The sequence below is a fragment of the Clinocottus analis genome, unplaced genomic scaffold, assembly GCF_023055335.1.
Source record: "Clinocottus analis isolate CAN_PGR_092001 unplaced genomic scaffold, fCliAna1.0.p SCAF_3, whole genome shotgun sequence".
Taxonomy (NCBI): Eukaryota; Metazoa; Chordata; class Actinopteri; order Perciformes; family Cottidae; genus Clinocottus; species Clinocottus analis.
Genome location: NW_027176042.1, coordinates 23,284,013 through 23,306,512, shown reverse-complemented (window position 1 = coordinate 23,306,512; position 22,500 = coordinate 23,284,013). Strand labels below are relative to the sequence as shown.

The following is a 22,500-nucleotide window of genomic DNA, read 5'->3' as shown; positions in this document are numbered from 1 at the left end:
TGAATGTTCACATGTTGAATGTTCACATATATGTTATATTTCAGTGAAATATATGGTTTGGTACATGAAAATTTTTCAAATAGCCTCATTGGTCTCATTGGCCTCATTGGAGCTATTGGGGTTCCATTTCCAGACATTATGACGCATTCAGGCTCTGATCAGAGAAAATTAGTAAATAGTGACGTCATCATGATGTAGTAAAAATGGAGTGTTGGCGAAAAACTTGAATAAATACAGTCGAAGATGAACATGAATGTGATATTAAAGATGAACCAATCAGAGGCTTTCAAAACTAGAAGCAGAAAGTGAAGAGATCAAACTTGTGTGGCTGTTTTTGGATGGAGGAGGGGGCCCTCTTGTGGCTCTCCTGCAGAGGTGCACCGCTATTTGTCCCTCTGCAAAGTGCTGCAACTTCAAGTCACTGATCCGTAGGGCAGAATATATACCTGCATTACAAACTGCTGACTCCATCGAATTATCACACACACACACACCACAAAGACACCTTATCCTCACTGCAGCGTGCACTCCAAACACACATTGTGTCACACTCACTCACACAATACAGGACAAATGTGCAGGTCAGCGGAAGTTCTGAGGTTTTACGGAGACATTTTGCAGCCGAGATGCAGAAAAAAAGCTCTGGTGGATGCACGCCATGTTGCAAAAAAAAATACAAAAAAAACTGTACTGAATAAATGAGGAAAAAAAGAAAGAAGCTTTGGATTGTTTCTACTCACAGCGGCTGCAGCTCGGAGATAAGCTGCAGCCGAACGGCACCGAATGAGAAGAGTGTGCTCGGCTGTGATTTCATATTTTTTGCAGCTGAATGGCTTTTTTGAACCGTGACGCTAAAGAGTACACCTCAAGACTCACGGCCTCGGTACCAGCTCCATCCATCTAGCTACCTACGTCTGTTAGAGGCCTGTCAATCACCTTGTAGCCCCGCCCCCTAATGCGTCCCCTGCTTTATGGTCTGTTTGACTCTAAATGACCATAATGTACTAAATGAACATCACGCTGTATAGAAGAAGACTTGAAACTAGAGATTGAGACATAAACTCATGTTTACAATGTTTACTGAGGGAATACATCAAGAGAGAAGTAGAGTCACTTATACAGACTTCTATACAACCAGAGGAGTCGCTCCCTGGTGGTCAGGAGAGAGAATGCAGCTTTAACACATGAAGCATAGACTTCTATACAACCAGAGGAGTCGCCCCCTGGTGGTCAGGAGAGAGAATGCAGCTTCAACACATGAAGCATAGACTTCTATACAACCAGAGGAGTCGCCCCCTGGTGGTCAGGAGAGAGAATGCAGCTTCAACACATGAAGCATAGACTTCTATACAACCAGAAAAATTGCACAACAACTCCAGCAATGCGTGTTTTTAGCCAGAATGATCTCACCTTAAGGAATTCTAACGTCCTTTTTGAGAAAAGTGTACGTGCATATGAAGGCGTATCATTTCATGTGTATATGTTGTGCTCGTCTCCCAGACACCACCTGTGACCTGAGGGCGCGTACGTACATCGCAGTGTGCTGATGTGGCAAGATTTTACTTTTGGGTCAAGCAAATAATTGAGTTGGAAAAACTGTAAACTTTTAGTTGATTTACCTCCATTTTAAGTTGGATTAATGGAAGCTATTGATTTAAAAACAATCAATTTATGACATACACCTGACTTTTGTTAATCTAACTTGTTAACTTAATTTAAAAAAACTTAATTAATTTGTGTGTTACCAATTTAAGTAATAGAGAATTACCACTTCTTACAGTGTAGTCAATGCTCACAATGTATTCACTATATTTGCCACTGTGATATTCTACGTATAAAACTATAACATGTGACTCAGCAGTATCAGATATGGTGCCAGATGTGTGTCATGTGGGCGGAGCCTCTGCAGAGAAGTCGCTGTATCGGTTCTTCTAAGGCCCAACCTCCACCCTAAACCCTCAAGCCCTGAACCCTCAGGGACTCACTGACGTCAGCTGCTGAATGGTTGAGTGTGAGAGTCTGTGAGGGCTTGATGCTGTGAACATGAATGAGACAGCACTTTACTGCAACATCACGTGACTACATTAAAACTATTGTGTACAATTATGTATTTATTTTTATTCTTTTTATTCACTGGTTTAAATATCTTCCTCACAAGATGAGAAGTCATTTTATATTATTTATTCACTCGTTTTTGTCCAAATGTGTGTATATATATATATATATATATATATATATATATATATATATATATATATATATATATATATATATATATATATGCCTCTTTGTTTGCCTTTTTTTGTTTTTACTTCTCCATGCTTCCATTGGGAACTGCGCGTTTAACCTCGCGTTGCAATGCATTATGGGTAATTCCCTTGGGCAAAGTCAGCATCTAGTGTTGACTTACGGAAAGGGTTCATAAAGGGCTCAAAATGTCCGCCACAGAGCCCTCAGGCCCTCCACCACGTGACACTCGGACACCTCCAAACCCTCGAGGACTTCGCGGGAGCGCGCCTCAAAGTCCGTGAGTCCGTCAGGGTGGAGGTTGGGATTGGACCAAACACGATTCAGAAATTAAAAAAAAACAAAAAAAGAGAGAAGGGAGGAGTATTTTTGCAATCTACGCCTCATCCTCGTTCCCTCTCTGACGTCACTAGGTGAGTTTCGGTTCTACCTGCGCTGCACCACGCGCACGCGTCAAGCGGATCTTTCTCAAGGAGGAAGCGTCTCACATGTAACTGACTTTATGTCCAACTTCAAGAAGTAAAAAAGCAAGAGATCCGAGGAGGAGAAGATCACCCGGAAGGAAGTGTCATCTTCTGTCTTTTGCATTTAAAAAAAAAATAGACAACTCAAAAATATATCGCCGGTTCTCTCCTCCTGCATCCTCTCGTGTCCAGTAGTGTTTTTGGGGGAGAGGTATGTGTTGGCCGACTGCTGCGCTGTGCGCGCTGCTGAGCGCGTGCCTGTGCGCGGCGGAGGGGAGACAGCCGCTCAACACGCGACCGATCATCGGTAAGATTCAACTTCCAGAAAAGATGTGTGTGTGTGTGTGTGTGTGTGTGTGTGTGTGTGTGAGAGAGAGAGAGACCCTTCGAGCTTCTTTTGTGTAATGTGATCGGAAGCATTTTTCACACTTGTGTGTGATGTGTCTGTCTTCTAATAATATTAATATTAATAATAATAATAATAATAATAATAATAATAAGTCTCTTATTTTGTATCTATCGAAGCAAAAGAAGAGGGACCTTTGTGTCTCTTTGTAGTTTATGTGTTTCTCTTTATAGTTTATTTGTGTCTCTTTGTAGTTTTTTTTTCTTTTTATAGTTTATTTGTGTCACTTTGTAGTTTAAATGTGTGTCTTTATAGTTTATGTGTGTCTCTTTAGTTTAAATGTGTCTCTTTGTAGTTTATGTGTCTCTTTGTAGTTTATTTGTGTCTCTTTGTAGTTTAAATGTGTCTCTTTGTAGTTTAAATGTGTCTCTTTGTAGTTTAAATGTGTCTCTTTGTAGTTAACCTGTGTCTCCTTGGAGTTGTTTGCTTTTTATTATTTGTTTTTCCTTAAAGTAGTTTTTTTTTCTCTTTGAAGACATTTTGTCGACTTGATGTTTTGTGTCTCTTTTTTTTTTAAAAGTTTTATATCTCTTTGTAGTTATTTGTTTCTCTGTATAGTTGCTTTTTTGTCTCTTTGAAGACATTTTGTCGACCTGATGACTCTTTCTTGTTGATGTTTTGTGTCTCTTTATAGTTTATTTGTTTCCTTTAATGGTTCATTTGTGTCTCTGTAGTTTATTTGTGTCTCTTTATAGTGTAGTGTCTTTGCAGTTGTTTTTTTTGTTTCTTTGAAGCCATTTTTGCCGGCTTGATGTTTTTGTGTCTCTTTGCAGTATATTTGTGTCTCATTGGCGTGGCGTTGCATCTTCTTGTACTTGGTTTGTGTCTCTTTTGTAAAAGTTAATCGTGGACACTTAGTGTGTTGTTTTATGTCTCCTTTTCTCTCCAGGTGTGTTGGCGCAGGAAAATCTTCCAGGTGACCGGGATGCTCGTGGCACATCATACATCGTCGCCTCCTACATCAAATTCCTGGAGGCCGCCGGGTCGAGGGTTGTACCTATCAGGTAAAACGACATTCAGATGTGACTTCTCTCTCTCTCTCTCTCTCTCTCTCTCTCTCTCTCTCTCTCTCTCTCTCTCTCTCTCTCTCTCTCTCTCGGCTTTCTGGGAGAACAGCCAGACTGGATTCAGCTATAAAAGCGGACTTTGTGGAAACGTTTAGCTGGCTTCTGGGCTCAAACACTTTGCATTGTGATGTGATCCAGCACATAGTTGTCCCTTTGTGGCTCCTGTAATCGCCTATTTCCTTCAACAATGTGACAAAACCACAATAAATTTAAAAAAACATTTGTTCTCAGCAATAATAGAAAGGCTCAGATTACCAAAGAGGTGAATTCTTAATGAATAAGAAGAAAAAGCGAAACATTAAGTCAGATATTAGGTCATTTAAAAAAAAATTCCCCTTGGTGTTAATAAAGTACATATTTAGATAAATCATTTGATAAACTTCCCACATCCTTGGCTAATTGTGATATTGTGATAGAATGACAAAACAAAGTCCACAGTTGAACAATTAATAGTCATTTTAGCAATTAATAATCAGTACTTTACATATAACAATGGATCAAATCAAAGTTATTATGAATCATATGTTGGTAAAACGCTTTGAAAAAGTTTAACATATAATCTAATCTCTGTCCATTTTGGTTGGTGGATGATGAAATAGGTCCCGCTTCTCCTGATGGACGAGATGAAGCTTTGAAGCTTTTCCAGCATATTAGTTTTGTTAGTTTTCTTCATGTGCACACAAAACCACCCGTTGGCTGTGTAACTTGTGATATTTTACACCCACAGGAGATCCCAGAATGCAGTGTTTTCCTACAGTTAAGGCCGTCTGGGCGTCCAAGATTGTCAAAAAATATTTAAAAACCTGTTGCAACAATGTTGGCTGCTCCTTGGTTGCGTTATCGCCATGTGTATCTTCCCACGAGCAGAACCTTCCTTTCCCAGAGTGATTCGTAATGTATTCGATTGTCTTGGCTAGTTAATGGATTCAAATCGAGCTTAAGCAGCCGTTTGGGAAGGAAGACATTATTATCCGGTGTCAGGATAGAGTCCACTCGCCAAAGCACTCTTCAAATGTCTTGCATATGTAATAAATGTGTGGTTGAGTTCAGAATGAGTCTCTCCAGATTGAGCTATTTTCATGTCTCCGTTCCATTCGTTTGAACTCGATGTCTGAGGAAACGTCTGGAGGACATTTCTCCAAATTTGGCACAGATGTCCATCTGGAGAATTTTGCTGGTAAAAAGGTCAAGGTCGCTGGATCCTCACAAAAACACACAAAAGGGGATCAGAACTCTAGATTCCCACACAATCGTCTAAAACGATGAAAAACAAGCAAAGGAATGGGCGATTTATAAACTTGACTTGTACTTCTACTTGTAATTCTGGCTTTAAAATCTCTTTTTGTGCCTTTTTTTCGGTCATCAGAATCAATCGCACAGAAGAAGAATACACAAAGACCTTCAACTCAATAAACGGGTGAGTAAACTGGGGCAATGCAACGGTGTGTCTTGGTTGTGTAGCGCCCCCTTTTTGCTCAGTGTCCTCTAGGTTCAGCTATACCGTCGAGAAAAGCATTCATTTGGCTAAGCTCCTGCAACCCGACACAGGTCAGTTCAGTAGACACTTTGCAGCCGTAATTGTGTCTATGAATTGTCCGGTTCTCAAGGGGAAGCTAGTCACACCCACACCTGTTTATCAGTATGTCTTGTGAGAAAAGATAAGGACGCGATTCTCCTCCTCTTAGACATTTTAGAGCCAATTAAATGTTACTTAGCTCGTGATATGCTCGTGACGGAAAACCGCGTATTAAAGAGCCGAACTCCTGGCTGGTCGGGGTACCTTTGGACGGTCGACCTGATCGTTGACTGGACGACTTCCCGCTATCCCAATGGCAGCGTTTGTTACTTCGCTTGTGATCAGAGGAAATAAATGACGAGATCGAGAGGCCTCACACCGGCAGAGACACAGGAAGGAAGTCTGTATCCCGGCTCCCTAGCCGGTGTGCCCCTACAAGCTGTCCGGCGGACCCCAATCCCTGGTTACAGTCGCTTTAGCTAGCTTAGTTGATTACGGTACAGTTGTTGATGCTAAATCTGGCCAAAGTCTTCAAGCAGTAATACGCCGACTCTCATTTGTTTTGGCGAGTCGCTGCACAAGTCGACGTGTATAGAGTGACGTCAATGCATGCCGCGTGCAGGGTTTCCCTGAATGTAAACGGCGCCGTGTGTTTTCCTCAGGTTGCTGCTGCCGGGAGGAGACATCGATATTGAAACGTCACTGTGCAGTCGAGCTGCCAAGATATTGTATGACCTGGCTCTGAAGGTAAAATGCTGTTCTTCTCATTACATTTTGTTTGTTTGCCCTCGCTTGGGAGTACAAACGCCTCCGTACCGGCCTCGGTTGCACTCTGATCGAAGGCGGTAAGTAGGACGACGTCGCTCCTCAATCCTCACTCTATCTCTCTCTCGCCCCCTGCAGGCCAACGACGCCGGGGATTACTTCCCTATCTGGGGAACTTGTCAGGGCTTCCAGCAGCTGTCCCTCTTTACGGCCAACAAGAACCTGCTCACCCTCACCGACACCCTGAAAGTGGCTTTGCCCCTCACCTTGACCCCAGGTATACTCTCCTCCTGGCCACGCCCTCGGCTCTGTTTCTCATCTCCCATTGTGCAGCGACCCCCTTTTCCTTTGGCTGCTTTCCTCGACCGAGCGATATAAGTCATTATAAACCTATTAGTACCTGTAAACTGTTTTTTTTTTCAACGAAGATAACATTGAATGAATCAGAAATACACTCTATATATTATTAATGTGGTAAATGACTAATCTAGGTGGAAACGTCTGGTTTTTAATGAAATATCGGCGTAAACAGGCACATTTCCTGCAGCTATCACTCCAGTGTTCTGGTGGTACATTGTGTTTGCTTATTGCATTAGAAGACTAATGGATGAGTAGAAAGCCTTGAAAACCCTTTAAGAAACACTTAAAACTCCTGGAAACCCTTTAGAAGAACCTTTAAAACCCCTTAAAAATCCCTTAAACTCTTGAAACCCATTGAAAACCCATGAAAACCCTTTAAAAAAACCTTTAAAACCCCTTACAAATTCCTTTAACTCTTGAAAACCATTGAAAGTCCTTGTGCAGCTAAAAACAGTTCTGCTGGTGAGAATAGCTATAAAACTGGCCTTCATTTGAGCTCGTTGAGTATCTGGAGTATCAGACATTTATGAGTCCTGAAGCCTTCATGGTCCGCCCACATTTCTAAAACCGCGTCAAGTGGATCAATCTTCCAAAGGGAACTTCACTTTTCGTGACGTTTGAGGTGATATTGAGTCACTGAAAGTAAAAAAGTTTAAATATTTGTTTTACTAATGTGTGTCACATCCTGTTACTCTGCAGGTACTCATGATTCCCATAGCCGCTCCCTTGCTCAACTGTCAACCGATTTAACCAAACAATTGAATTATCCTTCGTAACTCCCTAAAGCTTTTTTGTGATTTTTTTTTTTTTTGATTCTTTAGGTCCTAATCTTTCCATAAAGGTGTGTTATTAGTATGTGCGGTGTTGTTAAGGCCCTGAAGCATACAGTTTGATAAACTCTGGGATCGCTTGAGGAGGCATTTTTGGGATATTTGCTCATATCATGTTGGATGTTCAAAGTTATGGTCAAAATATGGTATTACAGTTGTTGTGTTTTGATTAAATAAACAATTGCATCAAAATTCAGGAAAAAAATACATTAAATACATTAGTATTGTAACTCATTTGGAGTTCATACAACTACTTGAACACAAGGGGCAAATAGAGGCACATGGGAGGGGGTCGAAAGTTTTTAGGGGATCCTGCTTGAAAATTTGCAAAAGAGAAAAGATTCGTGGCTTCTTTCACTCACCAAACTGTCATCACTATTCTGGGAAAAAGAAAATCCCCTCTGCAAATCCCTTCACATGTCACATTTGTCTATTCAAACACACATGTCTCTTTAACGTGTACTTTCACTTAAACACACGTCACTATAACACACACTTTAACACTAACGCTGTTTGTTGTACGAGCACCTGATCTTTACCCTGAAATAAATCCACATTGCGTCTCATGTCTGACGTTGCACCTTCCGTCAAGGTAAAGTCCTCATTTGTGTAAACATTCCTGGCAATAAAAATGGTTTCTGATCCTGATTCGGCCAACTCGTGGTGCTCAGTGCCGTTAGATTTGGGCGGATCCCACGCAAACGGGCCTGAACTTCGTTCCCCTTCACCCTTCAACCATGTGAGGCCGGCCGGTGCCGCTGACCCTGCTGTCAAATAACTTATTCCTTCCAGGGAAAAACTCTTTCTCACTATCGTTTAACATAACTTGCCCTCTTCCTGTGTTGTGTGATCTCCCTCCCCGAACCTCCTGCCTTGCCACAACCCGGTGTCCGACCTCTTTAGCGGCCCGGTCCAGCCGCCTCTTCCGAAGTTTCCCCGAGGATGTGATGAAGGCTCTGACCGAGGAAAACATCACCTCCAACTTCCACAAGTGGAGTCTGTCTATTCAGGTATTTGTCTGCTCCCCTCCCCTCGTTTCCCTTCTTGTTTACGCCCACACCTTCGTCTCTTTCTTCCTTGTTAAGGCACCAAGGTGTCAAGACAAGTTGTATGATCAAATTGCATCCGAACATCTACCTAAAACTCTGTATAGCACTTTTCACACAATGATCACAAAGTGATTCCAAAGTTTGGAAATTTCCACAACATAAGCATCTTTTTTTCCCCCAATAAACACAACCAGAACAGATCCATCAGCTGAGACGCTTACTTCATGCAAATGAGGGACTTTGCTCCAGTTGGAGACTTGATCCACTTCCTCATAACTTCCTCATCGGCAGTGAGAGACAGAGATTGGGCCAAGTGTGAGAGTGAAGATATAAAGCAGATGAATAAGTAAAGCTAGTAGTATTTATAAAGGTTTAAAAATGAAATATCTTTGTCAGTTTAATTTTTCACACAAAAATTGAGATTTCCTTTATGGAAATCCTGCTAGAAAATGACTAAAAGAGCAAAGAATCCTGAAATTTATTTCTATCCAACTCGCATTCAACACACAGCAGGATCACTCATGGTGCTCAATGAGGGGCGGGTGGATGTGGGTCGCTTAAAATTGTGCAATTTTCTGACAGTAGGAAAGGTAATTGTATGGCGTGGTGGCCAAGTGGTAAGGTGTTGGTCTCGTAAACCAAAGATCATGGGTTCAACCCCCATCCATGCCTTCTAAAGGTGCTTTATACATCGAAGTCTTTGACCTCTAACATACCAATAAATGATTCATTGTCTGCAGACAGCTTTTTAGTTGATGCTTTCTGATGCATGTTGTTTGATAGATAGGTGTTTTTAGCAAACCAAAGATCTTAGGTTTGAATCCCAGCAGTACCTTGAAAGCAGGCAGGAACTGTCAGATGAATGAGTTATAGAAGTATAAGGACAGAAGAGGAAGTAACTGTTTCTTTGACATGTTTATTCATCAACATGATTTTTTGACACTAGGATTGTAAGATCAAAGGCGTGGTGGCCAAGTGGTAAGGCGTTGGTCTCGTAAACCAAAGATCATGGGTTCAACCCCCATCCATGCCTTCTAAAGGTGCTTGATACATCAAAATCATTAACACTGAACATAACAGTAAATGCTTCATTGTCAGCAGACTACTTTATGATGAATGTTGTTTGATAGACAACAAAGTCCAACTCTTACTACGAATGTATGCATGTCTGGTAAAGTGGGAAGTTATTTGTCTCGCGGTATGGTTGGATCCCAATCATACCTCAAAATAAGACTGATAATAGAAACTGCCAAATAAATTATTCATATAAATATCACGTAGCATCCTTATTGGTATAGGAATTTAGTCCCAACTACTACATCTATGAAACAGTAAAATCTCCCTTCGAGAAAAAACTTGTAAGTTTACTTTTTCACACTATAATTGGGATTTCCCTTAAGGAAATCCTGCTAGAAAATTACTGAAAGAGCAAGGAATCCTGAAATTTATTTCTATCCAAACTGTGACTCACATTCAAGCCACAGCAGGATCACTCATGGTGCTCAATGAGGGACGAGTGGATGTGGGCGGGTCCCATGCAAATTACAGTAAATACACTGAGCAGTGAGGTTCTTGACCCCTTGATGACCCCAAAACATGTCATGTGACTGCACAAGCGGGAAGGTGTTGGTGCTTTTTAGCAAACCAAAGATCTTGGGTTTGAATCTCAGCCGTACCTTGAAAGAAGACAGGAAGTGTCAGATGAATGAGTTATAGAAATATAAGCACAGAACAGGAAGTAACTGTTTCTTTGACGTCAAAGGCGACTTAAAATTGTCCAATTTTCTGACAGTAGGAAAGGCAATTGTAAGGCGTGGTGGCCAAGTGGTAAGGTGTTGGTCTTGTAAACCAAAGATCATGGGTTCAACCCCCATCCATGCCTTCTGAAGGTGCTTGATACAGCAAAGTCTTTGACTTCTAACCCATCAATAGGTGATTCATTGTCTGCAGACAGCTTTTTAGTTGATGCTTTCTGATGCATGTCGTTTGATAGATAGGTGTTTTTAGCAAACCAAAGATCTTAGGTTTGAATCCCAGCCGTACCTTGAAAGCAGGCAGGAACTGTCAGATGAATGAGTTATAGAAATATAAGGACAGAAGAGGAAGTAACTGTTTCTTGGACATGTTTATTCATCAACATGATTTTTTGACACTAGGATTGTAAGATCAAAGGCGTGGTGGCCAAGTGGTAAGGCGTTGGTCTCGTAAACCAAAGATCATGGGTTCAACCCCCATCCATGCCTTCTAAAGGTGCTTGATACATCAAAGTCTTTAAAACTGAACATAACAGTAAATGCTTCATTGTCAGCAGACTACTTTATGATGAATGTGGTTTGATAGACAACAAAGTCCAACTCTTACTACAAATGTATGCATGTCTGGTAAAGTGGGAAGTTATTTGTCTCGCGGTATGGTTGGATCCCAATCATACCTCAAAATAAGACTGATAATAGAAACTGCCAAATAAATTATTCATATAAATATCACATAGCATCCTTATTGGTATAGGAATTTAGTCCCAACTACTTCATCTATGAAACAGTAAAATCTCCCTTCGAGAAAAAACTTGTAAGTTTACTTTTTCACACTATAATTGGGATTTCCCTTGTGGAAATCCTGCTAGAAAATTACTAAAAGAGCAAGGAATCCTGAAATTTATTTCTATCCAAACTGTGACTCACATTCAAGCCACAGCAGGATCACTCATGGTGCTCAATGAGGGACGAGTGGATGTGGGCGGGTCCCATGTAAATTACAGTAAATACACTGAGCAGTGAGGTTCTTGACCCCTTGATGACCCCAAAACATGTCATGTGACTGCACAAGCGGGAAGGTGTTGGTGCTTTTTAGCAAACCAAAGATCTTGGGTTTAAATCTCAGCCGTACCTTGAAAGAAGACAGGAAGTGTCAGATGAATGAGTTATAGAAATATAAGCACAGAACAGAAAGTAACTGTTTCTTTGACATCAAAGGCGACTTAAAATTGTCCAATTTTCTGACAGTAGGAAAGGCAATTGTAAGGCGTGGTGGCCAAGTGGTAAGGTGTTGGTCTCGTAAACCAAAGATCATGGGTTCAACCCCCATCCATGCCTTCTGAAGGTGCTTGATACAGCAAAGTCTTTGACTTCTAACCCATCAATAAATGATTCATTGTCTGCAGACAGCTTTTTAGTTGATGCTTTCTGATGCATGTCGTTTGATAGATAGGTGTTTTTAGCAAACCAAAGATCTTGGGTTTGAATCCCAGCCATACCTTGAAAGCAGGCAGGAACTGTCAGATGAATGAGTTATAGAAATATAAGCACAGAACAGGAAGTAACTGCTTCTTTGACATCAAAGGCGACTTAAAATTGTCCAATTTTCTGACAGTAGGAAAGGCAATTGTATGGCGTGGTGGCCAAGTGGTAAGGCGTTGGTCTCGTAAACCAAAGATCATGGGTTCAACCCCCATCCATGCCTTCTGAAGGTGCTTGATACGTCAAAGTCTTTAACACTGAACATAACAGTAAATGCTTCATTGTCAGCAGACTACTTTATGATGAATGTGGTTTGATAGACAACAAAGTCCAACTCTTACTACGAATGTATGCATGTCTGGTAAAGTGGGAAGTTATTTGTCTAGCGGTATGGTTGGATCCCAATCATACCTCAAAATAAGACTGATAATAGAAACTGCCAAATAAATTATTCATATAAATATCACGTAGCATCCTTATTGGTATAGGAATTTAGTCCCAACTACTACATCTATGAAACAGTAAAATCTCCCTTTGAGAAAAAACTTGTAAGTTTACTTTTTCACACTATAATCGGGATTTCCCTTAAGGAAATCCTGCTAGAAAATTACTGAAAGAGCAAGGAATCCTGAAATTTATTTCTATCCAAACTGTGACTCACATTCAAGCCACAGCAGGATCACTCATGGTGCTCAATGAGGGACGAGTGGATGTGGGCGGGTCCCATGCAAATTACAGTAAATACACTGAGCAGTGAGGTTCTTGACCCCTTGATGACCCCAAAACATGTCATGTGACTGCACAAGCGGGAAGGTGTTGGTGCTTTTTAGCAAACCAAAGATCTTGGGTTTAAATCTCAGCCGTACCTTGAAAGAAGACAGGAAGTGTCAGATGAATGAGTTATAGAAATATAAGCACAGAACAGAAAGTAACTGTTTCTTTGACATCAAAGGCGACTTAAAATTGTCCAATTTTCTGACAGTAGGAAAGGCAATTGTAAGGCGTGGTGGCCAAGTGGTAAGGTGTTGGTCTCGTAAACCAAAGATCATGGGTTCAACCCCCATCCATGCCTTCTAAGGGTGCTTTATACATCGAAGTCTTTGACTTCTAACCCATTTGATAGATAGGTGTTTTTAGCAAACCAAAGATCTTAGGTTTGAATCCCAGCCGTACCTTGAAAGCAGGCAGGAACTGTCAGATGAATGAGTTATAGAAATATATGGACAGAAGAGGAAATAACTGTTTCTTTGACATGTTTATTCATCAACATGATTTTTTTGACACTAGGATTGTAAGATCAAAGGCGTGGTGGCCAAGTGGTAAGGCGTTGGTCTCGTAAACCAAAGATCATGGGTTCAACCCCCATCCATGCCTTCTAAGGGTGCTTGATACATCAAAGTCTTTGACCTCACACATACCAGTAAATGATTCCTTGTCAACAAACAACTTTTTAGTTGATGCTTTCTGATGCATGTTGTTTGATAGGTGTTTTTAGCAAACCAAAGATTTTAGGTTTGAATCCCAGCCGTACCTTGAAAGCAGGCAGGAACTGTCAGATGAATGAGTTATAGAAATATAAGGACAGAAGAGGAAGTAACTGTTTCTTGGACATGTTTATTCATCAACATGATTTTTTGACACTAGGATTGTAAGATCAAAGGTGTGGTGGCCAAGTGGTAAGGTGTTGGTCTCGTAAACCAAAGATCATGGGTTCAACCCCCATCCATGCCTTCTGAAGGTGCTTGATACATCAAAGTCTTTGACCTCACACATACCAGTAAATGATTCATTGTCAACAGACAACTTTTTAGTTGATGCTTTCTGATGCATGTTGTTTGATAGGTGTTTTTAGCAAACCAAAGATCTTGGGTTTGAATCCCAGCCGTACCTTGAAAGCAGGCAGGAACTGTGAGATGAATGAGTTATAGAAATATATGGACAGAAGAGGAAGTAACTGTTTCTTTGACATGTTTATTCATCAACATGATTTTTTGACACTAGGATTGTAAGATCAAAGGCGTGGTGGCCAAGTGGTAAGGCGTTGGTCTCGTAAACCAAAGATCATGGGTTCAACCCCCATCCATGCCTTCTAAGGGTGCTTGATACATCAAAGTCTTTGACCTCACACATACCAGTAAATGATTAATTGTCAACAGACAACTTTTTAGTTGATGCTTTCTGATGCATGTTGTTTGATAGGTGTTTTTAGCAAACCAAAGATCTTGGGTTTGAATCCCAGCCGTACATTGAAAGCAGGCAGGAACGGCCAGTTAAATGAGTTATAGAAATATAAGGACAGAAGAGGAAGTAACTGTTTCTTTGACATGTTTATTCATCAACATGATTTTTTGACACTAGGATTGTTAGCTCAAAGGCGTGGTGGCCAAGTGGTAAGGCGTTGGTCTCGTAAACCAAAGATCATGGGTTCAACCCCCATCCATGCCTTAATAAAGATGCTTGATACATCAAAGTCTGGGTGAAGGTACTTGCATTGCTAATGAAACCCCATGGATTTGACTCCCAATGATGACTCAAAGTAAAGCTGGGACTATAGGTTAGTATTATTTGAAATATTTTGCACCTTTAAAACATATAAATGTGTCAATTGTACATCTAAAAACGAGTTATTGATGTACTTGTTAATTTTTATCACTTAAGGTGGGATTTCCTTTATGGAAATCCTGCTGTAAATTTACTAAAAGAGCAAAGCTTCCTGAATGTTTCCCCTATCCAAATTGTGATTCGTATTCAACCCCCAGCAGGATCACTCATGGTGCTCTTGGTACGAGTGGATGTGGGCAGATCCCATAAAAATTACACTAAATACACAGAGCAGTGAGCTTCGTGACCCCTTGATGACAACAAAACATGTTATACAGGTGTGGTGGTTAAAGCCTAAAGCGTTTTTTTGTAATCCAAAGACAATAGTACCAACCGCCAGGCCTTTTAAGGTGTTTACACATCTAAATTGTCTTTGAGAAGTGAACTCCACCTTGGTGTGTCCACTATTTTTTATTCAGGATTAAGCCTGGTAATCCTTTATGTGTTTCTTCAGGCACATCTATGAGTACCAATGGTAATAATGCTATGTTCATGTATTGCTCAGTGATAGGTTTAGTGGCCAATTGGTAAGGTGAAGGTCTGCTGAGCCAAATATCATTCGGTCAACCCTCATCCGTACCTTTGAAATAAGAAGCAAAAGATTCATGCTTATTCTGATGCTAAAGGGAAAACTTCATGTTGTACATGTAAGAGTGCACTTTCAACAAGTTGTTGAGGATTTCTTTTATTTATCTTCCATGCAGAAGAAGCAAAACCACTTCAGGGCTTTGAAAACTACAGTAATATAAGTCAAGACCTAAAATCTCTGCCTTTGAACCAACAGAACTTCAGCCAAAATGCCAAGCTGAGGAGGTTTTACAAGGTCCTGTCCACCAACAATGATGGGAAGCAAGAGTTCATCTCCACCATGGAAGGTACCTTTACTTCCTGACTACTTTGCAGTGTAATTGCTTTGCATTATTTTATGTTGTTCACAACACAAAATTAGTCCACATAGTGCAACCAACAGCCACTGTTATTTCACCTCGATGCCACCACCACCTAACTGAACGGGTTCTTCGGATAATAATAGTAACGAGCGCCGGTGATTGGGAATGACGGCATTGGGAATTGCCGAGATGATGAAACTGGGGTATTGGTGATTGTAATGATCATCTGCCGACTATGTTTCTGGTTTTCCTCAGCCTACCACTACCCATTTTATGCAGTGCAGTGGCACCCAGAGAAAAACCCATTTGAGTGGACGCAGAGGCCCGGCGCGGTTCACTCCATCACCGCTGTCCGAGCCAGCTTCTACACTGAGAGCTTCTTTGTCTCTGAAGGTAGCGTGTGGTATCTCTTTTATGTTACTCTTTATTTCATAGCAGAATATATCCAAAAGACTAGATCACTGATTTCCCAGGAATGTGATGGAAATAAGACCACGAGACACAAAGATCTGATTAGTTCAGTACATAATTCCTGATGCGAAAGAATAACTATTTACAATTATAACTTGTAAAATCTAAGACAACTCTTTGTTAAGTTCTATTTGAATTTCTTTCCTCCTTTTTATTTTTACAAAAAAGGTTGAATGAAATCTTAGAGTAAGGAGGTAAAAAATAAAACACCATCATTAACATTTAAAAAAAAATCTCCTTGGAGATTAATAAAGTACTTTTCATTCATTTTGTTCTGTGTTATCATTTACTGCCTTCATCATTTGAAGTGTTAATTGTAAACTTACATTTCATTTTCTGTTCATTCTAAACCGCCATAACTCTTGATTTGTTCGTAATATTATGGAAATTATTCATAAGGAATAATCACTTTAGATGCACCACCATCTTGTTTTCAAGCGAGATGTAAGAATGTCAAAACTCACTGACAATCAGAAGGATTGTCTGGAAAGATGTTGAATGCTAAGAGCTCATTTAATTATCTCTCTCTCTTCTTTCCTCTCCTCCAGCCAGGAAGAACCAGCACCATTTCCTCAGCCCCATTGAGGAGAAGCAAGCTCTCATCTATAACTTTTCTCCTATCTTCCATAGGGGTCGTGCCAAGTTCATGCAGAGCTATTACTTCGATTGACGGACCGTCCGCAAAGACAGAGCACGCCGGTGGTCGGTCCCGTCAGAAGTTGTCTTTAATAGTTTAAAACAAACATCAAGTCCATAATTAGCAGCTGGACTTTGATGAAATGCAGAGGCGCCGACCGGTTGTGGATGAAATGATGTGACAAATACCACAAGAAGTAAAAAATTCAAAACGGACAATACGAGCACAATTACAAAGCCATATGCTGATGATACGATGCTGTTTATCCAAATCACCTAAAAATGTCATGATGATTTGTTTTTTAACGGTGACAATAGTAACATTGAAGGAACAATATTCTACCTCAAATTATTTAGGTCCAATCATTAAATTAATTTAAACTAAATATGGAAATTGTGATAAATATGCTTTTATTAATACAACATAATGTCCAATATCTAATTGTCAAAGTATCCTTTTCATTGGGGCACATGTTTAAAATACCAATAAAAACATCCCTACATTACTACAGACATGTTTTCTTTCAATCTAGGTTGATACTTTTTTTTTAAATTTCTTAAATGAACAAAACTGGAAGAAATTTACACGAAGACAACGTGGAAAAACTGCTTCTCAAGGCGGCCATCTTGGCTCTCACTTCTTCTTCTTGAACCTGACAGACAGAACGGAGAGGAAACCATTTTTACAATCGATATGAGACCGCAGATGTATAATAATATAATAATAATAAGACCATAATATTTAGCAAATTTGTCTTTTCAACAGTTATACAAACACACACACATTAACACTGTAAAACACCAATACACAAACTAATACGCACTAACAGACAATAACACACAATAATATTAATACACAATAATACACACTAACAGACAATAATACACACACACACTAATACCCACTTTTTGCACACAAACACACAAAGGGGCCCTTTAACAGGTTATTGATTAGTACATAATAAATGTGTCATTCATCATCTTGTTGTACTTGCAGTACTGTATTACTGTAGTACCTTATACTGCAGTACTTGTAGTACTGTATTACTGTAGTACTTTATACTGCAATACTTGTAGTACTCCCTCCTGTAACTGTCCTCAGGTGAAATGTCAGCTTTGTGAAGAAGGTAAAACTTACTGTGTGTGAGTTTCTTCTCACTGAGAACTGAACGTAACAAACTGTTTCCTGCTTCTCTCCGATGACGTCACGTAAGGGGCGGGGCTATGTTGGCCCTCAGATGCGTTTCACCTTAAAAGGGATCAGATGATCAATAAGATCCATCACTCTGCTCTGGGATCACGGCTCTCAAATCGACGCGCTCGAGCGCCTCTGTGTGACACACACACACACACACACAGACACACGAGCTCACTCACTGTCGGCGTGGTGGCCAAGTGGTAAGGCGTTGGTCTCGTAAACCAAAGATCATGGGTTCGATTCCCATCCATGCCTCGCTTAAGGAAATCTGATTTCCTTGAGATCTGTATTGGGAAAACATGTAGTAACCTAAAAACAAAGCTACACCTTGCGATGTAGATTTATATTTTAACAGTTAGTGTTGTATTAAGTACAATGAGTAAAGTATATACAATCTAGTCTTCAATATGACATAATGCGGATATATATTCATATCCCTTCTTATCTATTAAGTAACCCTCAAGATAATTACATGCAAAAGAAAAAAGAAGATAAAAAATATATTTCATTCACACTCGTAACCCGCTGCAGAATGACGTCACTAACGTCCGCCTGCCGTCGCGTCATAAACACGTGGTTTATTGAAAGCGGACGCAACCAGCGTGTGTGTGTGCGCGCGCGCGTGTGAGTGTGCGTGTGTTTGTGTGTGTCAAAGTCCAGCGCCCGCGCGCGCGCGCGCACTTTGAACCGGGAGTTTTCGTGCGGCTCGACATGGAGGAGCAGAAGCAGAAGAAGATCCTGTGCGTGGGGCTGGTGTGTCTCGACATCATCAACGTGGTCGACAAATACCCGGAAGAGGACACGGACAGCAGGTCAGCGCGCGCACACAGAACCCACCGCCTGCGAACCAATCAGAGCTCGGCGTGACGTAAACAGATCGCTAGTAATCATCATTCTACGTGCCTGCAGGTGCTGCAGTCACGTGTCTGAGTCCATGTTACATACTATAGTGTATATTTAAGTGTCAGCTGTGTATTTCTCTCTGTGGCTTGGTGGTAGTTCAGTCAACATTTTGAGTCCAAAGGTCTTAGTCAGCGGTTCAATTCCCACTTGGAAAAGTAGTTTTACTGGTTTTGTATAGTAACACAATGAGTGCTAACAGTCATGTTTATGGGGTTTGTAATAAAAAGCCTGTTTCCACCACACAAACAAAAAATAAGTCTCTGCGGTGATGTCATCACTCTCTGCGGTGACATTGTCCCTATGCTGTGATGTCATCACTCTCTCACAGTGATGTCATTCCGCTTTGCGGTGACGTCATCTCTCTTCCACGGTAATGTCATCTATCTCTCACGGTGATGTCATCTCTCTCACGGTGATGTCATCTCTCTCTCACGGTGATGTCATCCCGCTCTGCGGTGACGTCATCTCTCTTCCACAGTAATGTCATCTATCTCTCACGGTGATGTCATCTCTCTCTCACGGTGATGTCATCTCTCTCTCACGGTGATGTCATCCTCTCTGCAGGTGTTTGTCGCAGCGTTGGCAGCGAGGAGGAAACGCGTCAAACTCCTGCACGGTGCTGTCGCTGCTCGGAGCGCCGAGCGCCTTCATGGGCTCTCTGTCTGCCGGACCGGTGGCCGAGTGAGTATCAACGCCTCCGCAAAGTCTCCTCAGTCTGAGAAACCTCAGGAACTCCACGAGTCCTCGTTTGCTCGTCTCCTTTCTCGCTCCTCATTTCCGCGTTTCACCTCTTCTCCTTGTTTCCTCATCTCATTACTTTTTTATTTGTCTCCTCTCTGCGTCTCTGTTTCCTCATCTCTTTTCTCTCTCCTCATTTCCACGTATTTCTTCTTGTTTCCTCGTCTCCTCTCTGCCTCCTTGTTTCCTTGTCTCCTCTCTTTCTTCACTGTCTGTAGTTTTATTTTGGAGGATTTTCAGAAGTTCCATATCGATGTGTCTCTGCTGTGTGAGCACGCTCAGTGTGTCCTTCCTGCCTCGGTGGTCGTCAGCAACATCAGCACAGGAAGCCGCACCATCCTGCACATGAACAGGTGTGTGTGTGTGTGTGTGTGTGTGTGTGTGTGTGTGTGTGTGTGTGTGTGTGTGTGTGTGTGTGTGTGTGTGTGTGTGTGTGTGTGTGTGTGTGTGTGCACGTGTGTGCGTGTCACTAACTGTATTTATTTCAGGAACATCATCATCATCGTCTTCGTCACCGTCCCACCCAACGAGGAGACAGGTTCCTGCCCGTCCGTGCTTTTATTTTGAAGGCCAGAGAGTTGATGTGAAGTAGTTTCCTGTCTCTCTGTGTCTGTCAGTTTCATCATGGCCGACTTCTCGCGGCGTGCGGTCGACGTCTCCGCGGTGGTTTGGCAGGTGGAAGGTGAAACGCCGTCTGCCTGTTGCGTTGTTTGTCCGTCCAGCGGATCTCGAACCGTCGTGCTCTACGACACGTAAGGCGACCCGACGACCGCCCGGCGGCGCGCGGCGTTCACTGAGCACCTCCCGATCAATCGTCACTGCGATCAGTCGGATTGCAAATCAATCGATCGATACCTTCAAAGAGAACTGATGACTCACAGCAGCTGTTTACAGCTGGATGGAAAAAGGACATGATTATCTAATTATGTAGTCACATGACTTTAATGCTAGTCACGTGACTTTAATGCTATTCACGAGACTTTAATGCTAGTCACGTGACTTTAATGCTAGTCACGTGACTTTGATGCTAGTCATGTGACTAACTGTTATGCTAGATACGTGACTTTGATGCTAGTCACGTGACTTTGATGCTAGTCACATGACTAACTGTTATGCTAGTCACGTGACCTTGTTTCCTCGTATCCTTTCTGCCTTTTTTAAATGTGTTACCTTTGTGTACCCGAACATTTAAAAGCATAGACATTACAGATTCAGACCCTTTTGGGGCGTCACTCGGTTAGGCCACGCCCCCTCAGAATCTGAAGCTCCGCCTGTCTGGTGTAAGCTCCGCCCATCTGTCGCTGCGGCAGAAAAAACGAACGCGCTGAGGTGTTTTGTGAACGCTGGTTGACCCGCCTGAAGAAAGCATGACCGCCCGAAACCAATCCTGATCCTGATCCTGGCCCTCATCCTGGCCCTGATCCTGTTCCTGGTCCTGGTCCTGATCCTGGTGTAAAGACCCACTGCAGAGCGAGAAGTCGAGGTCCTGATTGAGCGAAGGTCACCTGACCTCATTTATTCTTCATTCGTTTGTTGTTAGATCGTCACAGAGGACGTTAATGAACATGAATTAGTCAAAACGTTACATTTGCCATCTGTGGTGGAAATCTACCTTTTAATGCGACGTGAAACACTTAAATGTCTTTTAAGCATTTATTAAAAAGATATTTGGAATAATTAAATTGAACGGTGCAGCGCTGTTTCACCGCAAATGGGTAGGAGGTCTGACCTTGAAGGAAACACAGTCTTATACACATTGAAGCTCCTCCTTCCTCCTCCTTCCTCCTCCTCCTCCCTCATGCACTAAGACCTTGGTGCGTGTCTGTGAGACGATAATAAGATAAACTTTGTTATTGACGGCGTCTCGCGGGCGAAGGCAAGATGAACTCCCAAACAACATGAATTTCCAAAACCCCATCTTTTAAATTCTCAAAGATAAATGAATTACACATATAAAACAATATATAAATAATATTTAAAAATATATATTAATATATATATATATATATTTTAAATATTTATTTATATATATATATATATATATTTTATATATATATTTTTTAATATTTATATATATATATATATATATATATAAATAAATATTTAAAATATTTATTTATATATATATATATATATATATATATATATATAAATAAATATTTAAAATATTTATTTATATATATATATATATATATAAATAAATATTTAAAATATTTATTTATATATATATATATAGACAAATTCCTGTTTATAGACAAATTCCTGTTTGTCTATATATATATATATATATATATATATATATATATATATATATATATATATATATATATATATATATATATATATATATATATAAATAGTAGTTTGACAGTCCTCTGTTCCTTTACATCTGCATTTCCGCGTTCTTGTTGCTTCTTCTCAAACTCGTCAGTTTGAGCCTCTGCAGTGGTTTTAATGGTTTAATTCACTTTATTAATTTCATATCTCTGATGTCAAAGCAACCTTGTTCACACTGAATTATGATGAAATGTGTCCAGAAATGAAAACAGGTGTTTAATCTGCCGTCTGTGAAGAGTTTCCTTCCAAGATGATCAAATTGGATTTAATAAATAGACCTAAAAGGAATTTTAAAAACAAAAACTTCTGTTACCGCCTTAAATAAAGGCAGAATAGAAATCAATAAAAACAATCTGTAGATATAAAAGACATTTTGTTGTTTGTCTTTTAATGATTTTGGAAGGAAACTTTTCACATTTTAAGTCCTAAGAGTGTAAATAAAATCATGTTTCATGGTGACTGTTGGACTTTAGAAAGAAGTCATTTTATAATTGTGTACGATGATCATAATGACATTTTCATCTATAAATGTGACTCAAAATTCACAATTCATCCCAAATTGTAAGATGTCTTCAGCCCAAAGTCCTGACAGAAATCTTTAAAAAGTTGTAATTCCTGAATTTGATCCATTGATGTAATTGATAATATTGATTTTCTGTATCAAGCGTTTCACTGATTGGTCTTCTCTGGTCCGATGATGTCATCGTGACGTCATCAGCCCGGGAGACCCTTTACAACCTCTGAGTGGTGAAGGTGATTCTGGATTATCTTCGTGGGGAACATGAC

At 40.6% G+C, this 22,500-nt stretch overlaps 2 protein-coding genes and 15 non-coding genes across 17 annotated transcripts in view; 14 read left to right on the top strand and 3 right to left on the bottom strand.

Moving 5' to 3' along the window:
* The first annotated feature begins 2,437 nt into the window (after window positions 1-2,437).
* zgc:171566 lies at window positions 2,438-17,007 on the top strand. The gene is made up of 10 exons (XM_068594536.1): window positions 2,438-2,527; window positions 2,661-3,018; window positions 4,007-4,121; window positions 5,551-5,601; window positions 6,363-6,447; window positions 6,604-6,742; window positions 8,559-8,665; window positions 15,326-15,416; window positions 15,687-15,824; window positions 16,451-17,007. The coding sequence occupies exons 2-10, from the start codon at window positions 2,925-2,927 to the stop codon at window positions 16,570-16,572; spliced, it is 942 nt and encodes a 313-aa protein (XP_068450637.1). The 5' UTR covers window positions 2,438-2,527; window positions 2,661-2,924; the 3' UTR covers window positions 16,573-17,007.
* Window positions 9,305-9,376, top strand: trnat-cgu (transfer RNA threonine (anticodon CGU)). The gene has a single exon. It is a non-coding gene; the product is annotated as a tRNA-Thr (tRNA).
* Window positions 9,666-9,737, top strand: trnat-cgu (transfer RNA threonine (anticodon CGU)). The gene has a single exon. It is a non-coding gene; the product is annotated as a tRNA-Thr (tRNA).
* On the bottom strand, window positions 10,088-10,144 carry LOC137797820 (U7 small nuclear RNA). The gene has a single exon (XR_011078936.1). It is a non-coding gene; the product is annotated as a U7 small nuclear RNA (small nuclear RNA).
* trnat-ugu (transfer RNA threonine (anticodon UGU)) lies at window positions 10,515-10,586 on the top strand. Its single transcript has one exon. It is a non-coding gene; the product is annotated as a tRNA-Thr (tRNA).
* On the top strand, window positions 10,876-10,947 carry trnat-cgu (transfer RNA threonine (anticodon CGU)). The gene has a single exon. It is a non-coding gene; the product is annotated as a tRNA-Thr (tRNA).
* LOC137797822 (U7 small nuclear RNA) lies at window positions 11,298-11,354 on the bottom strand. Its single transcript, XR_011078938.1, has one exon. It is a non-coding gene; the product is annotated as a U7 small nuclear RNA (small nuclear RNA).
* trnat-cgu (transfer RNA threonine (anticodon CGU)) lies at window positions 11,725-11,796 on the top strand. Its single transcript has one exon. It is a non-coding gene; the product is annotated as a tRNA-Thr (tRNA).
* On the top strand, window positions 12,092-12,163 carry trnat-cgu (transfer RNA threonine (anticodon CGU)). Its single transcript has one exon. It is a non-coding gene; the product is annotated as a tRNA-Thr (tRNA).
* LOC137797823 (U7 small nuclear RNA) lies at window positions 12,514-12,570 on the bottom strand. Its single transcript, XR_011078939.1, has one exon. It is a non-coding gene; the product is annotated as a U7 small nuclear RNA (small nuclear RNA).
* trnat-cgu (transfer RNA threonine (anticodon CGU)) lies at window positions 12,941-13,012 on the top strand. The gene has a single exon. It is a non-coding gene; the product is annotated as a tRNA-Thr (tRNA).
* trnat-cgu (transfer RNA threonine (anticodon CGU)) lies at window positions 13,243-13,314 on the top strand. Its single transcript has one exon. It is a non-coding gene; the product is annotated as a tRNA-Thr (tRNA).
* Window positions 13,600-13,671, top strand: trnat-cgu (transfer RNA threonine (anticodon CGU)). The gene has a single exon. It is a non-coding gene; the product is annotated as a tRNA-Thr (tRNA).
* trnat-cgu (transfer RNA threonine (anticodon CGU)) lies at window positions 13,957-14,028 on the top strand. Its single transcript has one exon. It is a non-coding gene; the product is annotated as a tRNA-Thr (tRNA).
* Window positions 14,314-14,385, top strand: trnat-cgu (transfer RNA threonine (anticodon CGU)). The gene has a single exon. It is a non-coding gene; the product is annotated as a tRNA-Thr (tRNA).
* Window positions 17,008-17,919: 912 nt separating the features above from the next.
* Window positions 17,920-17,991, top strand: trnat-cgu (transfer RNA threonine (anticodon CGU)). Its single transcript has one exon. It is a non-coding gene; the product is annotated as a tRNA-Thr (tRNA).
* Window positions 17,992-18,364: 373 nt separating this feature from the next.
* The window catches only part of khk (ketohexokinase), a 6,718-nt gene continuing 2,582 nt past the window's right edge, over window positions 18,365-22,500 (top strand). The window contains exons 1-3 of the mRNA XM_068594594.1: window positions 18,365-18,548; window positions 19,204-19,320; window positions 19,596-19,730. Coding sequence (XP_068450695.1) covers window positions 18,448-18,548; window positions 19,204-19,320; window positions 19,596-19,730 — 353 coding nt within the window. The 5' untranslated portion in view covers window positions 18,365-18,447. The remainder of the gene's footprint in view (window positions 18,549-19,203; window positions 19,321-19,595; window positions 19,731-22,500) is intronic.